The 25,098-nt window shown below is 42.1% G+C and overlaps 1 protein-coding gene across 1 annotated transcript in view; it reads right to left on the bottom strand.

Moving 5' to 3' along the window:
- Positions 1–489: 489 nt before the first annotated feature.
- LOC138183872 (spondin-1) overlaps positions 490–25,098 on the bottom strand; it is a 194,252-nt gene continuing 169,643 nt past the window's right edge. The window contains exons 5-7 of the mRNA XM_069121345.1: positions 14,818–14,990; positions 5,495–5,859; positions 490–4,787 (exon numbers count right to left, since the gene is read on the bottom strand). Of these exons, the coding sequence (XP_068977446.1) occupies positions 4,576–4,787; positions 5,495–5,859; positions 14,818–14,990 (750 nt within the window). The 3' untranslated portion in view covers positions 490–4,575. The remainder of the gene's footprint in view (positions 4,788–5,494; positions 5,860–14,817; positions 14,991–25,098) is intronic.

The following is a 25,098-nucleotide window of genomic DNA, read 5'->3' as shown; positions in this document are numbered from 1 at the left end:
ACATGAGGTGCATATATCGCATGTGGCGCGATTCGATCAAAGGACCGATATTTTTGTTGCATTTTCACCTTACGATCGAAGAATGTTTCTCTACCGTTACGTTTTTTACCTCTTGCTATAATAACTGCCATCAAATGGTCCGCTAAATTTAATCCTTTCCATCTTCTCTTACTTCTCTGTAAGAAAAATATAACGCGTTAACATTGGGATCGGTTTTGCAGAACGTAGGAAAAGAATGAATTTATCGTTTCATTAGTTGATAACATTCTGTGCGCCACGTACAGAAGATTAAATTAAAACAAAGTAAACGTCGCTCTATTTTGTTTGTCTGCAACGAGTGGTTGATTGTGACAGCAAACAATTTTACGGAGGATCGAACGAAATCTATGACATTTCAATCATTCGTTCATGGAATTCGATTATACCTAGACGGTTATCCGTTTCGTAGCGAATCTTACAGATGGAGGAGACCAGAGCAGGATACGAAAATCGTACGACCATTCCTGAAATAATAGCTACTTTATTACGATACGAATATCATTCATCATACGTCACAAGTGAAAAATATCGTTCGAACGGATTTTATCGACAGATTTTATTATGTAATATAAACTTATGTGTTATACATTGCTACATATTCTTGCTTAACGGCTAGTCCTATCGGCTAGGTCCTTAGAGGCTAGAATGCACAGTGTCTTGTACAGAATCATCCTCCTTCCTTCCCTTCGGTCGGTCTCTCATTGATTTGTCATTGTCTTCCGTGAGCCGCTCACGCGTTAGGGAGAAGAGAGAAAGAGAGGAGAAGCGTTTATGCGTCTGCGACAGGTTTGAAGAAGAGAGAGGAAGAAAAATGACACAGACACGCTTGTGGGTATAGAGATGGAGGACAACGGAAGATTCAAGAGGAGGATGGGCAGGAAAAAGTTTTTCGAGGGGAAACGCAAAGGGGTTGGCAAGTGGGAAATACAGGAAAGGATAAGATATACATTTACACGAGCGTTTTCTTTGGTAACGTCTCCTCTCCTTGTTATCTCGCGCTTTTATTTCTTAGGCAAAGTACGGCTACTCCTTCTCTCTCTCAGTGTCGTTGAAACTTTCGTTAAGAAAGCGTCCCCTCGAGCGTTTAGTTTATAAAACGTTCATCCCCTTTCTCTTAATGCTGCTAAAACTGCGACGGCTTGGTCCTTCTTCCTGGTTGAAATAAAAGGCCCTCCCTTTCGTCGGTTCTATCGTAATGCGCGTATTGTACCGCGAGAAATTTTACAATCCACCGAACAACTTTCTCGTTCCGTGGATATAAGCGAAACCTTGCTCCTGTTTATCTCGCGTATTATTACGCGTATCTTGCGTAGTCGAAATTGGCTACGAATCTCGACCGCTTTTTTTTTGTACTCTATCGATTCTTTCTTTTTTATTCTATTTTCATTCGGACATTCCATAAGTAATTCCGTGCCTGTACACGGAGACTACAGGGAGGAAGGAACAGCGCGACAAGTGTTTTCTATTTTGCAACTTGGTTTTGAAACTAAACGTATGATTTTCTATACCATTTAATTTTTCAAATTAATTGTGATCGTTGATCGTAGCATGAAAATATTGGAAATATTACGATATTTCTTGCTTTAATAATTGTGCTATATACATATCCGACATTCAGGAAACTTCGTCGATTCATCGGTTATTTTTGTGGAATACGCTTCTACATCTAACAGATCGTTTTCGTTTTTCGACTAATTGCGAGTTCCGGCGATTGATAAGGGACGATATTACTTGTGGAATAACCTGATAGATCAATAGCGAAATGTTTCTTTTAGAATTCTATTTTTACAGAACGAGCCGATGAAATTCAAACGAATACGGTTACGTCGTTCTTTCCCCTCGTTTCCAACTCTTTACCACATTTGATCGTTTTAATTACTTGAAACGATAGTTGACTACGCACGACAGGGTGTCCCTCGACGGATAGCGCGCCTCATAATTGCAGCGTTGCCCGTTACGAAATAACATTACGTGAGGAGGACAAGCCGTTGCGCGTGCAGCCCTTGACGGGCGTCGTAATACCAGAGCCTATTAATTAACGAATTACGATTAAACGTTAGTTATTAATTATTATCGTTAAATTTACGCCTAAGATATAATACACTCACCTAAGTATGTACCTGATGATATCTTTTTTTTTTATAAAAATTTCCCTATCACGCCATGAGAACGAATACCGTAACATTGGCGCGGGGGAAAGATCTTTCGCGGAACGAACCTTCTTTCATTTTCTCTCGTTATTTTTCTCTCGCGTTCTCCCTTTTCTCTCTTTGTAAATCTCTTACGAATTCGACAGGGCGAGATGAGCGTCGTAAGATGTTGTTGCATGTGTCGATATCGATCCGTCGAAGAGCGTACTTTCAACCCCTTAACCGAGTGTTTAATCATTTTATAGCGATAATAGAGACTGAAGCACGCGGGTATTTGCTATTTTCATATACATCATTTCCCAAGTAGAAACGATGGAAGAGGGGCTCGGATCGATAAATTCTTGCACCGTTCAAATGAAAACGCGAACACCACTCCAACGAGAAGTGCACTCGGTTAAAAGGTTAATAGAACCGTAGCAGCAGCGAAACGATGCAAACGCGGAAATATACAACGTCGTCCATAAATTCGAGAGCGCAACTATCGATTTCACTTTGCTCGATACACACACGTATAAGTAATAGATGCTTTTTTCCTGATTATAAGTTACAAGATGCAGGTCCTCTCTTAAAAAAATTCAAACGTAGCATCTCCATAATCCCCTCGATGTTCCTTTCACCCTGAACTACTGGCGCTGGCGTAGAATCAATAGACGCTTTCAGGTTCCGAGATACGTGTCCCGGACACGAATCACGAAGAAATGCAAAGCTAGTTTCGAATGGTAGGATATCCGGCGACCGGTTACTAAGTCCCTCTAAGACCGTCGATCGACACGCGAACCACCCGTTGGATTTCTACCGAGAAACTTTCTCATCCACCGGCTTCTTCGTTCGTCACACGTACACACGCGATACACATACACATACACACAGAAACTAGCACATACATACTGGAGACGGTGTTCCATCGTGCAAGACCAGTGGACTAATTGCGTTCAACGCCTTAGCCGCTCGGGGAATTGCCGGCAATTTTTCGAACCTTCGGAAAACTCTGTACTTCCCTCGTTTCCTTCTTCTTCTCCTTTTTTCCTCGTTTTTTTTCGGTCGTTGCCAAACCACGAGACTGGATCGCGTCGACGGGATATCCGACAACGGTGGGAACTGGGACGCCCGTATCCGAGTTTCAGCGGATCGCGTTCGGGAATTCGCTTTATCCTGCCAGGATAATCCGTAAACCGGCTCGAATTCTCGTGGAATTTCACAGTTCGAATCGCGACAACCTTTATCTCGTTTCCGATCGGCCGAGTCCACGAATGATAAACGCGTACGCCTCGACGTTTCAACAAGGACAGATGTGGTCTCCGACAAAAAGAGTCGTTCCTCCCTTCTTGTTCGTTCTTCCGCGTGTCGAAGTTTGAAAACGCGTTGCGACGATTATCGTCGCGTGTCGATATAACGCTGGGCCGACCGGCAGTTAAACCAAGAAGCAAACTAGATCGAGATACGAATTTTCCATGCTCCAGATTAACGCAGAAAATATCGCGTAGGAAACGCGATGTCGATTGGCGATCGATCGACGGCGTATTGAAAAGCATCCGTGCACGAAAATCGTCGAAAATTAAGCGCCATTCTACGCTCCAACGATCCCTCTTAACTCGTTCGTGTTGCATTTTTATACCTTCGTCCTTTCGGCCCTTTTTCAACGGAGTTCCCAAACGCTCTATCCAGAAAATATGTCGATCCGACTGAGGGTCGAACACGAACGAGTTTTATGCAGAGCAGGAAACTCGGTTTGTAGGCCAAGGTTCAGAACGATGTTTCTTCTCATCACAGAGATACAAGGATAGCATGTACGCGAGAGCGAGCTGAAAAAGCGACATAGCGATAGAACGCTGCACAGAAATCCCTCGTGTTCTTGTCTAATAACGCATTCATATTCGTACGATAAATACGTAAGTGCAACACCGAGCAAACCAACTGCATCAGTGTGCATTGTGCGTGCCTTGCTCGACAAAGACAGAAGGTGCTTCCTTGCGCAGCCTTTCTCTTTCTATTCCCATGTCGCATCCGTTTACACGGTAACGCACGACTCGCCTACTTCTCTATCTTTGTATCTCTATTCCTCCGACACGCGGCACGATTCTCATTTTTTTCTCGTTACGTTTGATATTTAGCTGCCGATAAACAAATAATTATTGACTCGATCGATCGATAAACGATCGATCGTGATATTATCGACGCCGTCTCTGCCCGTGCGAAATCTTTGGTGCTACGACTACGATAACGTTATTGACGCAATCTAGCGGACCGCTAACGATCCAGCCGTTTTCGTCTATTTCGTCGAGACCCACTGGGTCCCTCGAATCCTCCCTTTCGGATCGTTCAGGGTAAATCATCTCGAGTCGACGGCTTCGTCGTTCACGGGATCGTTTCACCGACGACCACACGACTACCATTGATAGCTGTCCACGATGGATTTGCCGTCGGAGCAAGGGCTCGCGCTGCCGCACCACTTGGTCTCTTTCAGAGGCGGACACGCTGATCCGCCACGGCGTGGCTTTATCGTGATCTTCCGCGTCCTCTGCGTCTCTCCTACGCCGCAGCTACGACTACAGGCGCTCCATGGACCCCATTCTCCGACCTTGCAATCCCTCGGAGGACCTGCGATCATCGAACAACGCCATTAATCATCTTGCAATCGTCTTGATTAAATGGAAACTGGGTTTGTCGTGGAAATTAGTTGGTCGGAAATGGGAATTTGCAAATTTATTCATTTAAGAGACATTTCTCAGTGTTTGCCAAGGAAATGACTCATCAGATGGCTATAAAATCTATTTACGCTTTAGAGTTTAGCATATCAGATTACGTATGCATCGTTTTGTACGAATATGAAAATTCAAAGTACGAAATAGTTTCGCGAAAAATGGTAGAGCGAAGGATTAAATGAACGAGCGTAATTGACAACCGAGACATTAAAGTACAATGCGCGCTTGTGTCCATTTATGACGAGCTTTGTCGCTAGTTTTAAATAAATTCAAGTTATCAGAAAACAAGCGTTAGATCGGTATTTACACGCAACAGAAGAGGTGAAACGAAACGGAAAATATAAAAAGATAATCGACGCGGCGACAAAGACCGGGATTCTAAATGCAGCGAGTCAGAGAGGCGCGAAAGAGAACGTTCTTTGAGCATTTGCGCGGGACACATCGTTGTTAAGCTCTGTTTTATCATTAATTTCCACAAATGAAAAGATCGCATCAACGTGGTCGAGTCATTGTTGGCACGAACCGTGTCACGTCGCTTTTGAAGCAGCGGAGAAAGGTTTTCAACGAGAAGCTGAATACACAGCACCAAGATCTTCTACTCACGCGTTCTCAAGCGTTTTCCTTTAGACGTTAGTCGATGATGTTTCATTCTGAGCCTGTGCTGACGTTGGGTCGTGATGTCGGTGGAATTCCACGAATGACCGAGACTGTTGCCGCTAGTCGCGTTTGCCATTTTCCTCTGAATATCCTCGAAGATTTGTGCCTTCTGCGCTTCCGCTGTTTGTTTGTACTTTTGATAGTAAGGCCAGCCGATCTTTCCATCGACTTTCGAAAGTTTCGGTGGAGGTGTCGCGTTGAATCTGGGTCTTTGTAACGCATATGACGAAGCTATGCTGTCCATGATCGCTGCTTTATTGTCTCGTGGAAGCTCGGTTATCATCTGACCACTTCCGGTCGTCGTCCAATATCTGTAATATACGAGAATCGATCGTTTTATCCGAAAACTCTATGGAATTTTTTCTACAGATTCTTATAATTTATCGTTAATAAACTACGGATACTTTGGCAGATTCGTATCTTTGTAAAGACGATTAGAAAAATGAGATTTGCACAGAGATTTGTTTCATTTATTAAATTAATTCAAGATTCTTACGAATTTTACGAAATTCTATGGAATTACATACGAAAGTATATATGCCGTTTCGATATACTAATTTTGTGGAATACTTAATTTCCTTATGTATGTTATAACCTATTTTTCCGAAGAAAAGGATTCAATCGGAAGAAACGCACGTTTAACAATATTTTTCCTCCACCTCGTGGCGTTATGTAAATTCACAATTTCGAAACTTGCTTATATTTCAAAAAGTTGTGCCTCCGAAAAAGCTACTAGTTTTTCTATTGCGTTACTCTTTCGTCATCCTGCGCTTCAGTTCCAAGTCGGTGGCAACGAAGGTATTAATTATGTCGTGGTTTAACTTCGATAATTAACCGACGAGCTTTTCTGTGATATAACGCCGCTCGAAAAGTGCCGCGTTCTACACCAACGGAGGAAAGAAAAGTTTATACGCATCCAAATTCCCACAAACTTCTTCCATCGCGTTCCAGTACGAGATCTGTTCAAACAACCGCGATGCTCGCCGCGTATCAAAACGCATCGGTCGCCACCCGGTCGCTTTCCCACGAGGAGGAAAATTATCGGGAACGGCGTGTCCACGTAGTGAGTCCATCGGTCGTTGCTTGGATTTCTAGATGCGGAGTTTGCCGAAGCGTGGGAGGTGCGGCCCACTCGAAAACAATTTCGAGAGTTGATTTACGAATGCCGTGTCTACGTTTGTACGCGACGAGAGCCTTAGTCCGGAGGAAAAACAGAGAGAGAGAGAGAGAGAGAGAGAGAAGAAGAAGAAGAAGGGAGCAAAGAAGTGTCGAGAGAAAAGAGAAGAAGCGAGATTTCTGTTTCACAGACCGAAACTTATTCATCCCGCTTTGCTCGTTCCCGTATCCTTCTACTCTGCGCTCTGGAATTTTCGATCTTCTCGTGTTTCTTAGTATTAGACGATGTCGGTCTTGGGAGAGCTCGAGTTTCCCGACGAGTAACCTAGAACTGAAAATCATCGGCGAAACGAGTTCTCCTCATCGACCAGAGTAGACGGTGCAATCTCACTCGCCGATGGTTGCCCATTCGGAAAATAGACCTAACCCGAGAAGTTTAAGTCCACCGCGTAGCTTTTTCCAATTTACGGGGATCAGGTAGACAGGCAGGCTGACGCGCTCCTGTGTACGTTTTTAATTTATTTCCCTAGCATTTGCATGATTTCAATTTCGTCCGACAATTCTGCCGTGGAGACACTCGCCAGGCCTCGGGATACACCGGCGAATTGGCTCTCGCGAGCGGTTCTCGTGGCAAAATCTCGCTTGAGAATTTTGTTTCGTCGGTTTATTCCTTCTCTGATCGTTCGTCGTGAGTTACGAGTCGTTCGCTCGGCAGAGGCTCGAAGATAACCGGAGATTCGCCTTTTGAGGCAAGCACTTCGACGCAACGCAGTCCTTGGAGGATCGATCGAGACGCGATTTTCTCGGTCGACAAGTCGCGACGTCTCGACGAAGCGATCGTGTCGTGAAAATGAATTTTTCACACGACGTACGTCGCCAGATAACTATTTCGATAAAAGCACCGCTGCTCGTCGTGGGAAAAAGGAAGATTCCGCGAAGCTCATTTGCGCCGTCCTTGCTATTAATGGTCTCGTTAATATTCAAATTTATTAACGTCGTCGTTATTCGCTTTGCGCGATTATTTATAGTCACGGTGGATCTGGCGCGACTATTTTTCACCTCTTTTTTCGCCTAATCTCCGCCGAGCATCGCAGTACACCGAAGGTTGTGAAAAAAGAACTTGTCGCGATACACAGTGAAAAAATAAGACTAGCGTTTCGTCAGAATTAAATTACTCCCCCGTTCTCCTCCGCTCTGGTGGAAAAGGTACGAGCAAACGAAGAGGAAAACACTCGAAAGTTTCGCGGTATTTATCGACATTAACCGGCATCGAAGCACGATCCATCCTTTCGCTTTTCCGAGAATCATTTCATCCGCGCGACTTAGCGTTGACCCAGTTCTTGCTAATTTCTCGCCGGTTATAACATTTTTAATGTGTTGCCGCACGATAATCTTACCCTCTGTCTTAATTGCCGTGCACATTAAACCGTGGGATGTAAGAAGCCGTGCCAAGAAGCTTTTGGTATAGAAGCATCCTGAGAGCGGCGATAATTTTGCATTTTCTTGGAAAAACCAGCTAACGTCAACAATGAAGCTTTCGTGGCTCGTTAGGCTTAGGAAGTTTCTCTTCTTTTATTTCAAGGCGAAATAGGCTACAAAATAACAGTTATTTTTCACCGTGTGATGGATGTAAGGTGTAATTTTCTATCGTAAAACTGCGAATATTCGTGCAAATCAGTATTATTGCAAACATTAGCGTGTAACGACGATCAAAAAGTGACAAAATGTCTGAGGATCGCACAACTGGTACGAAAAAAGGAAAAAGAAAAAAATGATGCAAAATCTCAACACGCAACGAACGTCGAATTTAAAAGTGGAACGTAAAATTTGTTCTCGCTTAAACTGGCTACAAATGCGCAAACATCTACGGTCAACTTATCGTTTCCAATCATTCTCGTTTTATATCAACGATGATAGTAATGTTCTGGGATTTTTAGTTGGAAAATTAATTCCATGATCGCGACTTTGATGTAGAAAAGCAAGATTGTAAACAGGGTGAGCGTTTCACGTAGGATCCGCGAAACGAAATTACAGCCGGTGGCTGGGATGCGCAACAGCCTGTTCGGAAGTTTGAACCGACCGTTTGATAGGAAAATTGGCCGATGTAGCCAGGGGAGCGTTTTCGAAAACTCGATGGGCGATTTGCTCGCGTAAACGGAAAGGTCAATTAAGCGTAACGTCACCTTCGCGGGTAATTGAAAATATATTTACGAAAGCGCGTTATTATATCTGAATTTGCAATTCAGATAGCTCATTACCGTGCACAGCCGGAGCTTGACAATTTTAAAATGCAAATGCTCACGGAGGCATAAATTCGCGTCCGCCAGCCGACGCTAAATTCTGGTTTCTGCTGCTTTCGACGACTCTGCAAAAAATATGAGGACGTTCGGTGGATATGTCGAGAAAAGTAGTCCATCGCGAAGCTTACAGAATTTTTTCTTTTAGAACGAGCCATCGACGAATCCTTGTTTGCTGTTTCGTTCGAATATTTCCATCTTTTTGTGTTTTTCCATCTTTTTCTATTGAAATTGCAGCGATAATTCGTACGTGGCATAACACGCTACGGAATTAATGTTAATTCTGCGAAAAAGCGGAATACGTTTGATAACAGAAACGGATACGATATTCGCGATATTTGATTTGCTGCATCGTCAAAGGACACTCATCGCGAGTAATAATTAATCGTAATCTGATCGGACATTCACAGAAAAGCTGGATCTTCTTTACGAAGTAATTGAGTTTCATTCTGCATTCATGGAAAAAGAGCAACCCTTCTAATTTAAAAAAAAGTCTCTCTCTCTCTCTTTCTCTCTGGGAACTGAATATATAAACCTGTTTGTTTATCTTGGATCTTCGAATACGAGGAGCGTCAAGCCGGGAGAACCGTCGATGCCTGAAATTTTTTTTCAATCATCACAGCTGCCACGCACGGTTGAAACCGTGGTTCGTTCGTTATCATGTTTTTATTTATTTCTATGATGTTTACTTTACGGTGGATTTATTTATGCGATTTAGAAAAGTAGTTGGACATTTACCTTGGAAAACTCTTACGGCTACATTATGCGTGTTTCATAGAACTTGGTGAAACTTCATTAACGATATAACGAGACACGACTGTTCTTGTTATCCTGATAAAGTTTCAAACAAATCCGAAAATTTACGTAAAAGTTACAAGACATTTAACGTTATTGACGGTAAATTCGCTTAAAGTACATTTACCAAAAGCTATGTTTCTCAATTCGTTTCACCAATACCATCACTGTCGTATCCAATTACGGTAGCGAGGAAATTTCGAACCATTTTATTTTAATAACGCGCATAAATTTCCATATCCGCAAAGACATTTTTACAATAACCGTTCAAATTCTACGAATCGTTGCATCTATCCGTGACATCGTTTTAAAGTTGCCTCGTTTCCTCCCCACCCGAAAGCAATAAAAATTCCACATCCACGTTTGACCTAATTTAAATATCTTCCCAAAATCGTCCAACATTCCGCAACTATCATTCGTTCCAAGAATTTCTCGCAGAATGGCAAAATTCCTCGATCGCAGTAACTGCAACGTTCCTTCGGAAAATAAGTGCGATCGAGTCTGCAATTATCGCGCTTTTCGCAGTCTTACAAACGATCTATCGAATCGGGGCGGGGAAAAGTACGTATCAATAAGGACGGAAGTCGACGAACGTCTGAGATTCGATCGCACGCGGTGCTATCTGGCCACTCTGGCTTCGAGTGCCGATCGTCGTTTCTGGTAATCGGCCTCGTACCCTCGGGCTTGAACTGCCGGCCTTTCAACCGTATCCCGACAATCATCGTAATCTGCATCTTCGTCTATTTTTCTCTCGTCTCTGTTTTCATCAGCGTCTATTCTTCCATTCGATTGGAAACCGTGCGTACACGTCGTTACTTTATTACCAGCGAAATGTAGATATGGAGAATCGGTTAGTCGACGAGTTACTATTCGCTTTCCACTTGGAATCTAGTTCGAGAGGAGCGTAACGAGTGGAGATCCGGACAAGTAACATTTGATCAGGATCGAATTAGAGAAGCTTTAAGCGTACCTGCTGTGTATATTTCGGTTTAAGCGCATCGCTAATGCCAATCTATTTCTCTGTAAAAATAAAAACTGTAAAATATCTGAGATTCGTTCCGGTGACGCTGTACAGTACCGCTAAAAGCTTGGAACACGTTTTATCTTTAACAAAGCTTCAGAGTTTAACGCGGTTTGCGAACTTTCAACTACGTGTATTTTACAGTACAAATTTCAAAATACGTATCTCATACGGCGGATAATACAGCGGATTGTCGTATAAAGTATCCAGTTTAATGATATTCCTTCGTTTCGTCTAACGATTACTTCACTTCTTCTAGTTTCGAATACTTTGTTAAGTATTGAGATATGTATAATTTTGTGTGCTAGACTAGATTGACCACGTAGTAGTGATACATGTATGTGAATATGAGTGTGTGGAAGTATGTGTGCGCGGCGTCTCGAAAACAAAGGAACGTAAACTGTTCAGTTAACAGTCTGGTATGGAAGAAGGTGAGACGAAGAAAGTGCTGAGAGGTGTGTAAATATGTATCGACGAATATCTTTGAAATCGTTTATCAAATAAATCTATAACTATTTTAATATAAATACTAAGTGTAAACTTAGTGTTCCTTTACCATTATTTCGGCAATTAAGATCCAAAATTATCAACATTAAAAAACCGTTTAAATGCGTTGCACGGAAATTAAGCACGTTAAAGAGATCCAAATACGAATAGAAAGATGATACTTTTTGTTAAACTGTGTCCAATTCAGAAATCTACTTAACGCTTTATTTTACGATCTCGCTATACCATAGATCGCTTGGAATTCGTCATTCTAATAATCGGCAGGATCTTCTTTTTCGCTATTACGTTTGAAAAAGGAAAGTGGGTCACTCGAGTGAATGATATTGTACGCAGTATTATTCAATATAGCCTCGTAGTTGGCCAGCGACACACTTCTTTTTCAACGTCGAGCGACATTGTTCGGGGTAGCCGACGTCTATAGAAACGTTTGTAAAGCTGTTTCCTCGATGAGCTGTTGCACCTGTCGTGACAGCTTCTCTATGGAACTTGTCATTAACGTTCTGTACACGCAGAAACACGCACTCAAGTAAAATACACGAGACCGCGGCTCTTAAAATATGATTCGGCAATTTCGGTATTTTTGTCACGAGACTAGCGAGACGAAAGGGCAGCTCTCTCGACCGATCGATTAAAGTGCTAAAAAATGTTGGTTGAAGATCGGTGATCGATTTTTCACAGCGTAGATTGAAAAGTTTCGAGGCTGTGCAGTACGGTATAAGCTTGATCAGGCGTTTTTCGTTTTCGAGGCATCAAATCCAAGGTAGTTGCGTATATGCCGGAAAAAAGTAAATTCGTCTGCACGTTGTTCCAATTTGGTTAAAAGTTTCGCACCCGAAGCAACGTATTTTACGCTTGTCGTTGGTCTGCAGTGACGTTGGTCGCAGGTATCACACTGTTTCGACGAGGGGAGCTGAAACAATTGCCCGCAGCTCGGCTGAAAAATTTATTCCACCGATCGATACAGCGTTTTCCTCCCAATAACGTTTGTATCGCGATTCCCTGGTTTATTGATTCCAGTCGATCTAATTGTCGAATTCTTGCTGTTTTGAGATTTCCAGAATATGTGGACACATGGTGGACGAAGGGTGTTGAACTGCTGACATAGACGCGAAGGATATAGACATTTTCCAATCTGTAGATCTAAACGATACGGTGTGACAGAAGAAGAGAAAGTCAGTTATCGTCTGTCAACCGATTAACAGGTATTGATACGTCCTCACTGTCACGAAGGATTTGAGTGTCTATCACAGATTATTTCGAATTTAGAATAATTATTTTAGAATTAAACGTTCTTCGAACCAAGTTGTCTGCCCACCTATACCTTTCGTCTCGAATAATTTATACGTTAAAAATCGTACAGGTGAAAATTCGACGAATATCCTTACCAAGTTTAAGCTAATACGAGAAAATTATTCTGCTATTCCGATTATTCGTGACAGTCGATAACAGAATTTCGATATTTTTATTACAAATCTCTCTAACTTTCTTAGTTGATAATGTATTTAACAGAACAAAATTTAACAAATACTATCGACCCGCGAAATTCAAATCCTGGAAGAAGGAAACTTAAATACGCATCGACCTAGCGATTTAAAAAACGGAACATGGACCTCCGCTTTCGTAAAAATGAAATTTCATCGACTTTAATCGATAATTTCCACGTCGAACGTTATGTCGAGTGGTCGCTATTCGATTCGACAAGACGAAAGACTCTAGCCGTGCCTGTCGTACGGAGACCTTGATTCGATAAAAATTGCTATCCCCGAAAAAGGGACGGTGGAGCGAACGAAAGATCGGAAAGGAAAGCGAAGATGGAGGAGAGTGGAAGCGGGGTAAAGTATAGGGGAAAGTATAAAGTAAGGGAAAAGTTACGACGAGATCGTTCGTTTCGAGATGATCGTGTCGGCGGACTGGCCCGGGCCGGATATTACGACGATAAGGGCACTCTACTTTGTACTGGGAGTATCGCAGAAATTGCCACTAAGAATCTGCCAAGTCCGCGAAAAGTAATATCGTTATCGAGCATCAGATGTCAAATGTATACGCTGACCCAAGAGAATCGACGGCCGGAAGCGCGTCTGATTCGCGGTCGTCTCTTATTGCATTTTCATGGGTTTCGTTTTACGGCGGATAAATAGTATCCGCAAGAATAATATCCGGCATAGGAGATGGAAGTTGGCGGTCGTGTGTTAAACGGATCGCGCGAAAATATACGATACTTATGGTCTACCTGTTACGAAATAGTTTCACAAGCGTGTGCACCGTCTTCGTAAATCGATACGAGAATGTTTCGCACGTGCACTTGGATAAATTCGTTCGCCACTCTACTTTAGTTTCGCTTTTAACTAGTATCGTACAAATGAAAGTACATTTACTTTTGGGTAGTCGTAAGGTGGAAAATCCGTTTAGCAGGGTAAAATCGTGCGTCGTATTTATCTTTGTAATTAATTCGAGAGATTACTTTCTATCATATCGAAGCGTTTGATAAAACAGAAACTCGTTATCAGATACGTCTGGAAATTATCGAATAACGCGGTTAGAATTACGACTCGCAGATTAGAACTTGAGAACAAAGTTACGAGGATGTTTATGATTTCCAGTGTGCTTCGAAACTTTACAGTTACACGTTAAAGTGTCCATAGCTTTCGTTTCGCGTTGCAAGAGTTCGTCGAGTGTTAACGCACGCATTCCAGATAAAGCAGGGCAGCGAAACATGGGTGTTGCCGGTCGATCGCGCTTTCCGTGTTTACACAGCGCAATTACTCTAATTCAGGAAGCGCCTAGAGAAATACCAGGTCAGATTTCTCAATGGGGTTAAAAGGGAGGTTGGAGTGAAAAATTTGCCCAACTTTCAGGAAAGTTTTTCAAATGCCTGCGCTACGTGAGAAAGTAGAGGGAATAACGATTCTGCGTGCATTTCTCGTTGCACAAAGCCAGCTCGCCAGCGGGATTGCAGAGATGGGAAAAGATGAACTTCCTCTATGAAACTGGCCCAGCTTGATCGTAAAAGTTAAAGAGAGAAATAGAGCGAAAAACGAAAAGTGGAAAAGAAGGCCAGAGGATTTCGTAATGATACGAACGGAAACGAGAGGTAGAGCAGAATCGCAGTTACAAAAGCCAGAAGAACGTAAGATAGATATTATCTATGAAGAACCTTGGAAATGTTAAGAAACCATCTTCCCACTCTTTGCTTTTTTTCTATGATGTACTATTTCAAGTTCTCCCACCCTGTCTCAACACCGTCACACGTTTGTTAGTCGACCAGACCTGACTGTTCTTTATGCGAGTATCAAACTTGCCTGTCATATTTTCGTACCTTTTAACGTTGGTACGTCTGTCGATATTGTTTTTGCGATCAACTAGATTCTCTTGTCCGACTCTACCGCCAACTATATGCTCGAAGGATTTTCATTGTCGTCACAATATTTTGAAATTGTCCCTCGTGTTTCGTATTTCCTGGTCCCTTGCTATTCGCGTTGCTAAGACAATTCGAGAAGAGGAATTCGATAAAAACGAACGAGCGAGCAACGTACCTATATCTCTGAGTGTCCATTTCCTTCCGTTCCTCGGCGATGGCCTCGTTCAGGTCCCTGTTCGGGTCGATCCCCCTAGGGGTCGGACTGTTCGCTGGTAGATTGTCGTTACTGACGAACTCCACCTCGACGTCGTCTTCGTGATAAGTTTCGGTTAGCGTGTACTCTCGCAGCTGTAACACACGAAGAACGTGGTGAGTACGAAGAACGTCCTGAGATACGATTACGTGGAATTAATACCAAGCCACGTTCTTTCCACGAACGTGAATTTATAATATCAACTAGCGTATTTCGATCACCTGTATCAATCCACAAAGAAGAAAAGCGAGAAAATTAATTTTTTCCAAATTAAGCTTGTCATTTGTATCTTCATGATCGCGTATACCCCGTGTTACGTAGCAAATTGTAAAGCAGATTAGACACAGAGCTTTGCTGCTATTTCTTCGAAAGCGGGTTCGTAATAAATTTGCGACACGTTCAGATATACGAGAATATGGTTACAGTGCCACTAAAGCAACCGTTGGTAGCTGGTGCAACTAGCGCGCTATGTTGCTTCGTTATCGGTTCAGAAATTCGTATCGACGCAACGGGATCCAATAGCCGGATTCAAGTTGGTTTCAGCGTCAAACTTGGGCATTCTCGGGCGACAAAGCTCGTTTAAATTACCCGATAATAACGTCGGGTAATAGCTACGCGAAATAAACGGAACACGAATGGCGAATTGCTCAACGTTTTATAAACGTCCTTGAAATTCCATTTCGCATACGTTATAGAGAAATTGGGAAACTCGATAGGTATATGGTGGAATACTTCTGAATTGAATATAGACGTTCGATACGATTAATACGCGTGTGCTGAGTATCGGTAACGAGAATGGCAGATTTTCACGAACGTTACACGATCTCGATACGAGACAATGCCTTGGCGTCCGATTCATTCGGATTCACGAGTACGTATGAAACTCAATTTCGCGCGTCGGTCGCGGAAATGCTTGGCCAACGTTGTCGAATGAAATTTTCAAACGCGACAATCCAACCGAGCCACCAGTCTCGAACTGCGTCGAGTTTCCACTCCGTGATTAGTTCTCTGCCGCGGAGGATATCCCGAGGGACGTACATCGACGAAGTATCGGGTCCACAGTCGCGATTGATCAGGTCGATCGGTTCAACCGGATTAAAGGGAACGAGACTTTATGGCGGTTCCGTGGGCCCGTGCCTTCATTCTGCTTCCACGTTTTTGCTCTGCCATTCTCCGTGGCTCGTCCGCGCTTTCTTTTTCGTTCAGCGGGAGAAAAGCGAGCCGGATGACAGGCTGCTTTTGTCGAATGTGTACCGGAAGCCGGCCAAAAAGCGGGCAAAAGTTCGCTATGGTTATCGAGGTGAACGCACGCCGTGAACGGGATAAAAGACGGTACCTGGCACGCCGATAGCTTTGAATATTTTTCTCTATCTTATCGGAACGCCTTCGATATCCTACTAGGGCTGATAGATATGGGACAGAGTATTCTTGCTACGTGTTTTCCTACGTGGAAGCGAGTAGACATCCGATTTTATGAAATATTTCTGGGTTTTTGTGCTGCTGGAAAATGGCAATTCGATAAGACTGATATCTCTCACTATACAGCGAAACTTCTAAATTAAAGTGTCGTCGTGGAATCGGATTTCTTTATCGGTTATTTTCTTGCATTTAGAACATCGCTACGTCATATCGTTACGCGAAGATATCAGATTATATACAATTGAAATATTTTTGGGACAATCGTCGTTTTATGCATCTCCTCTGTAGGAAGGTTTAGAGTTTTGTTCCAGGGGAAGTTAAAGAGAGAAAGGAAGAAGGTATAAACGTTCCAAGATATCTTCGAAGAAAAACGAATTTGAATTCTACGATATCGTGAGATTGTAAGCGTGGAACCTGGAAGTTAATGTAACACGATATACGCTAATTGCGCGTGTCCAGGTGACGCATAGATTAAATGAATTAACTTTATCGGAAAAGGGCAATTAGAGCCGTATCGTATTCTAGAGCGCGGCAAGATAATTACACACTGATAAGGTCTTGTCAACGAGCGACAGAAAAGGATCAAATAGAATAGCGACGAAACCTGTTCTTTTATCTCCTTCACGAGTTTTCGAGGGTAATACGATGTCGGAGTTGCAGCTTCCTCTGGAACCTACCCACTGTCGCAGCTTTGAAACTGGGCCGAGCACTAATTAAGGTCTAATTAATTGTTTCACGTACGGTGGCAACTTCCAATTATGGTTTCCAATCGATTATCAGCGTCTGTGGCAAAAGTACCGGGTTCCTATCGAACGAAACACAAACGCTAATAGCGAAAAAGGAAAAGAAGGAGAAGAAAAGGACAAAACGAAGCAAAAAGAATTTCACGATCCTCGTCCTCGGAATAGACGAATCTATCAGATTGTTCAAACAACTATTGAGATACGTGTAATTTTGTGTGCTAGACTAGACTAGCCGCGTAGTAGTGATACACATATATGAGTATGCGTGCACAGCGTCTCGTAAAACGTGCGAATGTAACTGTTTCATTGGTAGTGTGGTAAAGAAGATGATGAGACAGAGAGAGTGCTGAGACGCGTGCAAATATGTATCGTCAAATATCTTGTAAATCACGTATTAAATAAATCTGAAACTATTTTGATATCAATTCTAAGTGTAATCTGAGTGTTCCTATACATTTATTTCGGCGATTAAGATCCACAATTCTCAACAATCACATACAAGCTACATAGAGGGGTTAGGTGATCAACGGAGCATCGACCGATAAAAACATTTAATAATTCGACAAGGATTATTTACGGGACTCTTATCATAACATAGAATATATGGATTCGTTATAGCTCGTAGTTTCAAACAAGATAACGAAGGGTTTAACAAGTCTTTCAACGATTTTGCAGCTTTATCCGAGTTTCCGCACGTATACTAATGCTTGCGAACGGAAGTACGCTTCGTTGATTAAATATGTAGATCCTATGCGAACTTATAAGACAGCTCGATAGTTGAAAAGAGACTAGACCGAAACAGGAATGAGGAGACCAGTCCGTTTTCCTTCCTCTAATACGCTTCTCAAGGTACTTCCTAGGATCAGCCAGTTTCTCCTTGTAAAACGAGGCCGCTCGATTAGTAATAATCTCTAATTAACATCGTTGTTGGAAAGACGATCGTCTAGTTAATCGGTAACGAGGCTCGAGTAGGTCGTCAGACTCGCGTAGTTTTGCAGTAAGAGCGCCAACTTTCTCTCCCTGGATATCTCATACTCGGCGGAAAAGAATCTAATAAAGCGTTATACTCGGGGTCGCCAATAACGTTAGGTACTTGAGAACGCGTTCTGAACAAACCCCTTCCGTAAACTCAGGGAACACACGTTACCAGAGTTCTACTTTCTCTGGAAATATGTACGTAACGGAATGTGGATCGCAGCCCTGAAAATTTCCAATTTCACTGGATAACTCGCCCGCATAGATAATGGCCGGGATCCTATGATCGAGTTCGCTAGCTATCCATTATCCCAGTTCACCGAGTCTTTTGAAATCCGAATACACACGCGCGACTCAACCCACGCAAACAAGTACCATCGACTGGTTCCAGTTGTTTCGCACCCGTTGTATGCGAGCTGCGTGCATCGTTTTTGCAATCGAGGGCGACTATGACACAAATTCGTCGTCGAAAGTTGCGTCATGCGTAAATCTCTTTAGGACTCGACGTCGAATTAACGCGACGTAATGTAAACGTGACGGGAGTCGCTCGCCTGCGACGATCCTTAACCTCGCAGGTGAATAAAGAACGGAACAAAGAACTTGTTCCACCTTTGTCTCGTTCGACCAAAACACCAGTACACAGCCAGGTAGTAACGAACAGTAGAAAAAGAGAGAAACTGTACTTCTCGACCGGTTCTTCTTTATTTGTGCGAATTTGGTAGACAGAAGCAAAGCATAGACGAAAGTTGGTTGCGCTTTCTTGTTACGAGACCGAATCTCCTCTCTTTCGCCCGTGCTTTTCTTTTTCCCTGTTACGGTCGGAAGTGAACGAGGTTCGACGGACCGAAAGGCTAGGGGTGGTTGGTCAGGGAGAAAGGGAAGCCGCGAATGGAGGTTGTGGCTGGTGGCACCGGGTCGCACCCAACCGAAACGTACCTATCTGTACGACTGAGAAAATTACCTTGTATATACATTGCATGGCTCGCTGTAATATCGGCCAGAAGCGTGTGTACGCTTCTTTTTCTATATGCAATTCCCCCCTATGCTTTGCACACACCGATGCTCTCTTTTGCCTTTTTACGCGTTTCGCTCTCTCGCTTGCTTATTTCGATCCACCGCATTCTTCGTCTCTTTCTCTCGTCGCGTGATCCTTTCGTCTCTTTGGAGGAACGACGTGACAATAAATGCACGGGATTCTTTCAGCGCAGCTGTTTGTAAGTGAAGACGGCTCGACACCAGGGAAACCAGTCGATTCACGCCTATTGTAAGTCGAATACCTTTTTTTTTAATTACGAAATGAGGGAGTAACGCGCATGAAAATTCTCGAGAGAAAGACTCGTTAGCTATCGGATTTTGTGGAATGTCGTAGAACTCATCTACGAAACGTAAAGAAAAATACGTTTGAATTTTTTTACGAAGCATTTTCAACTTTTTTTTGTCTTTCATATAGGAACAATTTTAGTATCCAATTTATCAGTGAATTAATAAAACCGTGTCTTTTTTCATTAGGCTCATCGAGTTCTCTGAAACAATACTAATTTCCACTTTCTTGAGAAATATCGTTCTCAGAAGTAGCAGTTATATTTTACCTGTTAGGTACATCCTTAATCCTTTCCTTCGAACCGAATTTTTCTTAACTATGTTATATTAAAATACAGCTGAACGGCCGAATAACATCAAAACACGAAGCAAAATGTAACGCGTGCATAAACAGAGGGTGGTTACTGTATCCTGCGTTTGAACGGAACCGGTTGATCTGTGAGAGCGAGGAGGAAAGAACGAAAAAAAGCGTGGACACAGAGTGAAATAGACAGAGTAAAAAGAATCGAAGAGGACGAAGCGCGTGGAGTATAAATTTCTCGCGTATTTACGAGCGGTACATTTACGCGTTCATTAGCTCGGGGCTTCGGTGAACGAGAGTAGCGGAGGAACTGGTAACGTAGAGGGCAGAGAGCAAGGGGTTGGTTAGCTTCGGGGCGTAAACACAAATTTGAAAATTTTCTCCCCTCCTGGGTCCCGTGCAAACGACACTTCCTCGTTCATTAACGCTCCGTGTCGCGCGAAACCTAATCTACACGAATATACATCGGCTACACAAAAACGGTCACGCAAAACCAATGGATCGTGCAGGTGGCCTCGGCTCATCCTGTTGTAACAAACGAGAGAGAGAGAGAGAAAGCGTAACGTTGTACCGCTATTTACCCCTCGGCAACTCGAACAACTCGCATAAATTTCGACGATCAGTTTTTGGGTCGGCGGCCGCCCAGCGAATGACCCTTCCACGTGCTACTTTCTCGTTGTAACCTTCTCGTTGTTGCTGCTTTTTCAGCTGCTGACGAGCACCGGAGATGTGAGAGATTGGAATGCAAATTGCTTTGCTCCTAGTCCCCTTTATCCGAATTTCGCGATATTTGCTTTAGCCAGATTCGTGGTTCCAGCCTTTTCTTCTTTCTCTTTTAATCAAGCCCGAGACACGGTTATTTGGTTGAAATTTTCTCGAACCGTGTTTTAAGACGGCTGTTGTTCGAACGTACTGAGACATCTTCGAGTCGAAGCGAGATCTATCGATCACCGTGGCTGTTTCTTAATCGAAGGGTTCGCAGTACTAAGAAGACAACTTCCATCGTACTTATTGGAAGAGAAAGAAAAGCTTAAAGATATACCTAAAGATTGTTGTCAGTTCAGGTTTGTTCTATATATGAAAAATGCTAAACACCAGCCACTGATGGATTTATAAACCTTTTTTTAGCAGGTTCCCTTTTCGAATCGGAGCTAACTTGTTTATTATCGCTCACGAACCATTTAATCGTTGGTATACGAAACAAGTAAAATCCAATCTCTTCTATATTCCGCCCTTCCCTTCGCTCTACGAGAGCTTCCGATACTCGACGATATTTTTTTGTTCATAAGATTCGCGAAAGCAAAGTTGAATTTTTCTTCGCGCAGCGTACACTTGAAGATTTCAGTACTCGAACGCACTCATAAAGTTCCACTTCTCGATATTTGCTTCTATCGTATGAACGTGCGCGAAGTCCATTGAATGGACACAGAAATTCCATATGAACCGCGATGCAGATACGATGTTTGGTATGCGCACTATGGCGCTCCTAAGGGTAATTCTCGAAGCTGTGCTCGGTTTCGGATTTTGCGGGTGAGAACGTTTCGTTTGTTTTAACACCGTGTTCCGGAAATTTGTAATAAACGTGCAACACGTGACCACTCTTCGCTCGATGAATTTTCAATGCACGCTGAACCTGCAGCCAGGCCAGGGTTTACGTAATAATACTATTACTAGGCATTTATACGGGTTGTACGAACTGTTCAAATAGAGGGAATTCTGTAATATTATAAATTATGCAGTTTACGTGCCCTATTGTCTCTACTAGAACGAATTAATAATTTGTTGCCGAGCAAAAACGAAAACCACTTTTGTGCCTGTAGGATTCTGCTTAATTTGGCGATAGTCTATCGTTTTGTTTATCGCGTCATTAAGCGTCCCAGGGATAAATCCTTTATGTATATCAATGTTATTGTCCCAGCCTCTAGTACGCTCTTAGTCTCGTTCATTCTCCTATTGTAGGAATTTTTATTATAACCGCTAACCATAACCATTTTTAATATACATACACAGCATACAGAAGGGTGGACGATAAGAATATAGAACAGTTTCGACCGCGAAATAAAACTGTCGTAGCTTTTAAAATATACAGTACGATATAGTGCAAGATAAAACAGTACGAAAAAATGATTCAAAAGCATGATATTAAATACAATAGAATTAAATATACAATTTTGTTTGCAATCTTTATACGAACATGAAACCTAATCTGTCAAACGTTGCGGTCTTTGTCTTAATAGAAGAAAATGGATCGCACGTAATTCAATAAAGCAATATGAAACAAGTAATACGAAGAATCGTGCATCTGTTATTTCTATATAAAACGAAAGAAACTTTTGAGACAAGCTAATAGTTGTAGCACTCAAAATTCAGTCGTTCGCACTAAACAATCACGCGAAATCCCCGTACCAACGCTATCAACCAATCGTATATCCACGTACCCTCCATTTGAACGATATCCCTTTGAAAGAGCCACCCTTTTTTAAGCACGAACGAATGCTCGTGAATTTTCATTTTTCCCTTTTCGCAAACAACCCTTTTCTGCTTGTCCGACCGCGAATTTCCATCTGCCTCGAACAGTCCCGCGTTTCAGAATCTGACTACGGGGGTGAGAGGGTGTGCGTGAATCAAGCTCATGGTACGCGGCAACACGAGTTTCGGCAGTGTTATTACTTCCGGAACAGGGGCGTAACGCGTTGCGGCCGGGTATCGCGCTCCTCGAAAGGTGGTTTGCTCTGCTTGAACGACGAAGGTGCATGTCGCTGGATCACGTGATCCTGGGTTGCGCTTCGAGAATTCAAAATTAGACGATGACGCACGTGTGTAACGTAGAGGCCAAACTCGTCTTTTCCCGAGCTTTCTCTGTATCTCTCCGGAACTTCCTCTCTCTGTCTCTGTCTTTCTCTCTCTTTCTCTCTCTCCGGATGAACTACCACCGTATCCTCTGCTGGTTCGTCCAACAACTGTTTGCGTCATCGTCAACCAGAAACTTACTCGCTTATAAAGGTATCTGTAACGAATTTTGCCAACCGCATTCCCAGACATTTATTTACACGGGCAAAAACTTCGTTTTCGTAGAAACTGCTTCTACCATTGACTTTATAATAGTTGCATGGTTGATGAGAAAGGGAACTTCCTAGCAAGTAAACAGAAGCTTATTAAGTACGGTAGTAAGATGATTTTCCCAGAGTGTTGAATGGAGAAAGAGCGTTTTTCAGCTACGTTTTATCATCTTAACCTACTTGCCATGATAACGGTTTTTTATATTCATTAACATACTTTTTACGCGCTTATGAGAAATTTGGAAGCGAAAGATGAGCAGAATGGAAATAATTTATAAAAATGTATAAAGTATCCAGAGTATAGTAGTTTCTATAACATTTATTAAGTAAAACAATTTCAGTAATAACATTAATAATAATTCGTCATTTTATATGTATTAGGTTGTCCGAAAAGTTTCTTTCGTTTCATAAGGAAATAATAGACGCACTATATGTTTTGTTTTATATTAGTTAATTGAATTATGCACGAACATAATAATAGAAATATAACGAAATGGATCATACCTAATTCAATAAAATAATATAAAACAGAAATCGTTGTTCATTTATTATCACCTTATTAAACGAAAGAAACATTTCGGACAACCCAATATATATTATTTAATTCTATTTCATTATTTTTATTATTAATAATTATATACACTATGTATATTATATATATTGGACAGGAAAGTTCCCATTAATATGCAAGATAAAAATGAATAAAAAGAACGAGTACACGTGTATAGCGGACGTATATACGAAATCAAGATCAATAGTTATTATCCAGAGCTTTGTGGATTTGCATTTAAAAAAAATGGATAGAACCTGTGAACAAATTCAAATCACCACTGAGAGCATTTGTGATTTCACAAACTCGATAAATGCGGGCAGATAAAGAGAAATTTGAGTTATATCTGTAACAGGACTGCCAGATTCTGAGCGATTTTACAGCTGCGTACAGGTTGATAAATTTTGATAAGCGAACCACTGATTACAATAAATCGACGGAGGCTGTGATTGCCATCCTCAGTCCCAGCCTGTACGCCGCAAAGCGACGTTGAAATCTTCTAAGTTGCATGTTTAAAATTATATTCATATAAATGCGAATTTGTATAGAAATCCGTAGTTTGCCCATGAAAATTGCCAGTAAGGCTTTGATACATTATGCGTCATGTACATCATCCATTACGACCAGACTATATTTGTTAGTAATATGAATTTATTAGTCGCTCGATATTGGCGTGATCTAGCAGCAGTGACTTTCACCAGAACCGTCTCCAATGGGACGGTCCGAATTTGTATGGTTCTCGTGGCGGTTTCAACCAGGCCGAATAGTTGGCTGATTGACTTGCAAAGTTGAAACGTTTTCGATCAGGCTAATCGTGTTATCCGCGGAACGAGAGTTATTTCCCATATTCGTGGGAGTTGGATGCAAGCCGATACACACGTAACGATGCTCCAACTTTGTTAGTGCTTGGAACATAATGTAACTACACACGGGGGCTTATACAAGTTTCCGGTTTTGGTACTGCAACGGGTATCTTACAATAAGTACCTTAACTATCGAAGAATTGCACAAAGAACGAAAAGAATGCAAAGAGTTCGTATTTTACAGATTGAAACCCTTTCGCCCTGGTTGGTGGTTTCAAAGGTTTTGGTAGTCGGATTTTTAACTTGCCGTAAGCTGCTTAGTTGTTAAGGAATTAAGCAAAGAACGAGAGGAATGCAAAGAGAATTCGTATTTTAGAGATCGAAGCTTTTTCGTGTTGGTCGATGCTTTGAAAGAGGAGTTTCGCCTATGTTCCCTCGTGTAAGTAATAATTACGTATGGTGTCAAGTTTTACACAATTTTACACGAAATGACCAGTAAATGGTTACACGAGCGTTTCGTATTTTATGATAGCCGTTGCTGTAAAATTATCTTTCCGTATGTATTAATTTTCGCGCAATCGCGCATTAACACGCTCGTCTGGCGTTACGCACAACGCTTTCGTCATGCAACGATAATGGCTCGTTATTATCGATAAATATTTGAGTGTTTTTACTGATAATTACCATAACCAAGTGCTGCAGTCGATGATCGAGTTCGATGACGCAGAGTAATCAAAATAATAAGAACGAGTTTCGTGAATGTTGTTAAGCCCTTTCACGCTATTCTACGTGTCAATGAAATTTCCAGATACTTCGTGTAACATATACGCTATATACACAGAAACGTTTATGGTAATTGTTCGTATATTTCCGTCAGGTATAATATGTCCATAATAAACTAAATATCGAAGTCTCCAAAAAACGGGAAATATTTTCATCCGTGTCGTAAACTTTAGAACGCGCCGTGCTAAACAAATGTCGATTCGATTCGTCTCCATTCGTTTGTGCTTGCATCGACTGTAGATCCGTTACG

This window comes from Bombus flavifrons, chromosome 10 (assembly GCF_040668555.2).
Source record: "Bombus flavifrons isolate JBK064 chromosome 10, iyBomFlav1_principal, whole genome shotgun sequence".
Lineage (NCBI taxonomy): Eukaryota > Metazoa > Arthropoda > Insecta > Hymenoptera > Apidae > Bombus > Bombus flavifrons.
Note: the sequence above shows the minus strand (reverse complement) of the source record. Positions and strands in the feature narration are given on the sequence as shown.